This window comes from Sceloporus occidentalis, unplaced genomic scaffold (assembly GCF_023333645.1).
Source record: "Sceloporus occidentalis isolate IW3139 unplaced genomic scaffold, rSceOcc1.0.p SCAF_5, whole genome shotgun sequence".
In the NCBI taxonomy this organism is placed as follows: Eukaryota; Metazoa; Chordata; class Lepidosauria; order Squamata; family Phrynosomatidae; genus Sceloporus; species Sceloporus occidentalis.
In genome coordinates this window covers 183,810,705-183,812,612 of record NW_028316985.1, presented here as the reverse complement: position 1 = coordinate 183,812,612, position 1,908 = coordinate 183,810,705, and the positions used below count along the sequence as shown (strand labels likewise).

The 1,908-nt window shown below is 43.7% G+C and overlaps 1 protein-coding gene across 1 annotated transcript; it reads left to right on the top strand.

Annotated features, from left to right (window-relative positions):
* Positions 1–713: 713 nt before the first annotated feature.
* On the top strand, positions 714–1,676 carry LOC149313268 (olfactory receptor class A-like protein 1). Its single transcript, XM_089527139.1, has one exon. The coding sequence runs from the start codon at positions 714–716 to the stop codon at positions 1,674–1,676; it is 963 nt and encodes a 320-aa protein (XP_089383265.1).
* The last annotated feature ends 232 nt before the right edge of the window (positions 1,677–1,908 follow it).

The window sequence follows — 1,908 nt, the reverse complement described above, 5'->3', positions numbered from 1 at the left end:
TACTCAGAGGATGGCAATGACAAACCCCTCTGAAGAAACTTGTCAAGAAAACCCTATGTTAGGTTCGCCTTAGAGTTGCCATACATCATACAAACAATTTGGAGGCACACAACAGCAACAACAACACATAATCAATTTAGTTGGTGGCTGAATTATTAGTAGATTTCTGGAAGTCAACACATAGGCAAATCCAACTGATTCAATGACTTTGCTCTAGTTGGGACTAACAATAGGATCTAGGCCCATTTGTTCCCTATAGTTTTTTTAAATAAATAAATGCTAATATCTCGCCTTTCAACTGCAGGTCAATATAGGGTATAAATTCAAAAAAGAAGAAATGAGAGAGAGAATTTATCCAATACTGGGTAGATTTAAAGGTTGCTTTCATGCCATGCCGAGTCTCGGGTTGCCTCCCCCACTTCTCTCTGCTTTAGCACATTGGTTGATGAATCATTGGCTAATCTGCTTTACACCTGACCCTTTTCAGCAAGAGAAGATAACAATGCTTAGACAAACAGCAGAGTAATTATGGCCCAGAGTAACTCAAGGGGTGTGAGTGTGTGGAGAGAAAAGGTGGCGCATAAAAGAGTTCAGCTGTTCAGAAAACATCCACAGATGCAATCATGTTGCATTCATGCTATGGAAATAAAATCAACTAGAGGAAGGCACTTGCAATCCAGTCCGGAGATGCATAACAGAAGACTTGTGCCACCATGGTGCACAATCTCATGTTCACCACGTCCATCCTCCTATGTCTGTCATCTTTCATCGGCATGATTGGCAATCTCATCGTCCTCTTTGCCTTCATCAGCAATGCGATCCGAAACAAAGTGTTGCAGCCTTTGGACCGGATCATCATCAACATGGCTCTGGTGAACTTCCTTCTCTGCTGCTATAAGATCATACCTGGCTTACTTGTTTATACCAGTACCAAAGTTGTGGGTGAGCTGGGCTGCAGGATAATTCTCTATTCGTACCATACATTGAGGCTGGTCAGCATCTGGTCTGTGGAGAACCTAAGTTTTCTTCATCTCATCAAGATCCGAAGGCCCAACCTGCAGTGGTCAAAGTTCATCCATCGGCACCAGGGACGATACGTCAACAGCACCCTTGCCGGTTGTTGGATATTCAGTATCCTCTTACACATTTCATATTTGCAGTATGAGAGAACAGTAGCCAGGGACAATGAAACTATAATTTTCCTGACAACTTCAACATGCCTGGGATGCACAGAGAGTTTTGCCATGAAGCTCACCACGTATATGTCCATCACTGTGGACCTCATCCTGGTTGTGTTAGTCATTGTCCTCAACGGCTTCATTATTGACCTCCTCTATAAGCACAACCGGAAGGTGGAAGTCACTACCTCGATTGCCAGCAGCTGCTGGAACAAGCACACTGCCCAGGCCACAAAAGTCTTGCTGTCCTTGCTCTGCATATATGTGGTCTGCTGGATCTCCAATGACATGGTGTGGATAGCCATCATGTCTGGGTACATCAAGAGCAATTTTGAGAACAGCATCCTCAACGAACTCTATGCAATCCTGTCTTCTGTTTATTACTCGGCCAGTTCATACGTTGTGGTGTTTGGCTACAGAAAAGTCAGAGAGTACCTTATTGAATCCTCCTGGTGTTGCAGATATAAAAGATCCACCATGGTTCAAAGCATGTCTTAGGAGGCTGCATCTCATAGCAAATTCCAATTAGATGGAAATGAGAATCCTATCCATGAGATCTTGGTCCCTACTAGAGGAAACTGCAACCTAAGAAGAAAGTTACCATCCTAGAGTCAGCATACCAACACCTGGTTTTCTGGATTCTCAACATGCCAATGCCTGGCTTTCTAGATCCTTGACATACCAACCCCTGACTTTCTGGATCCTCAACATATGTATGCCTGGCTTTCTG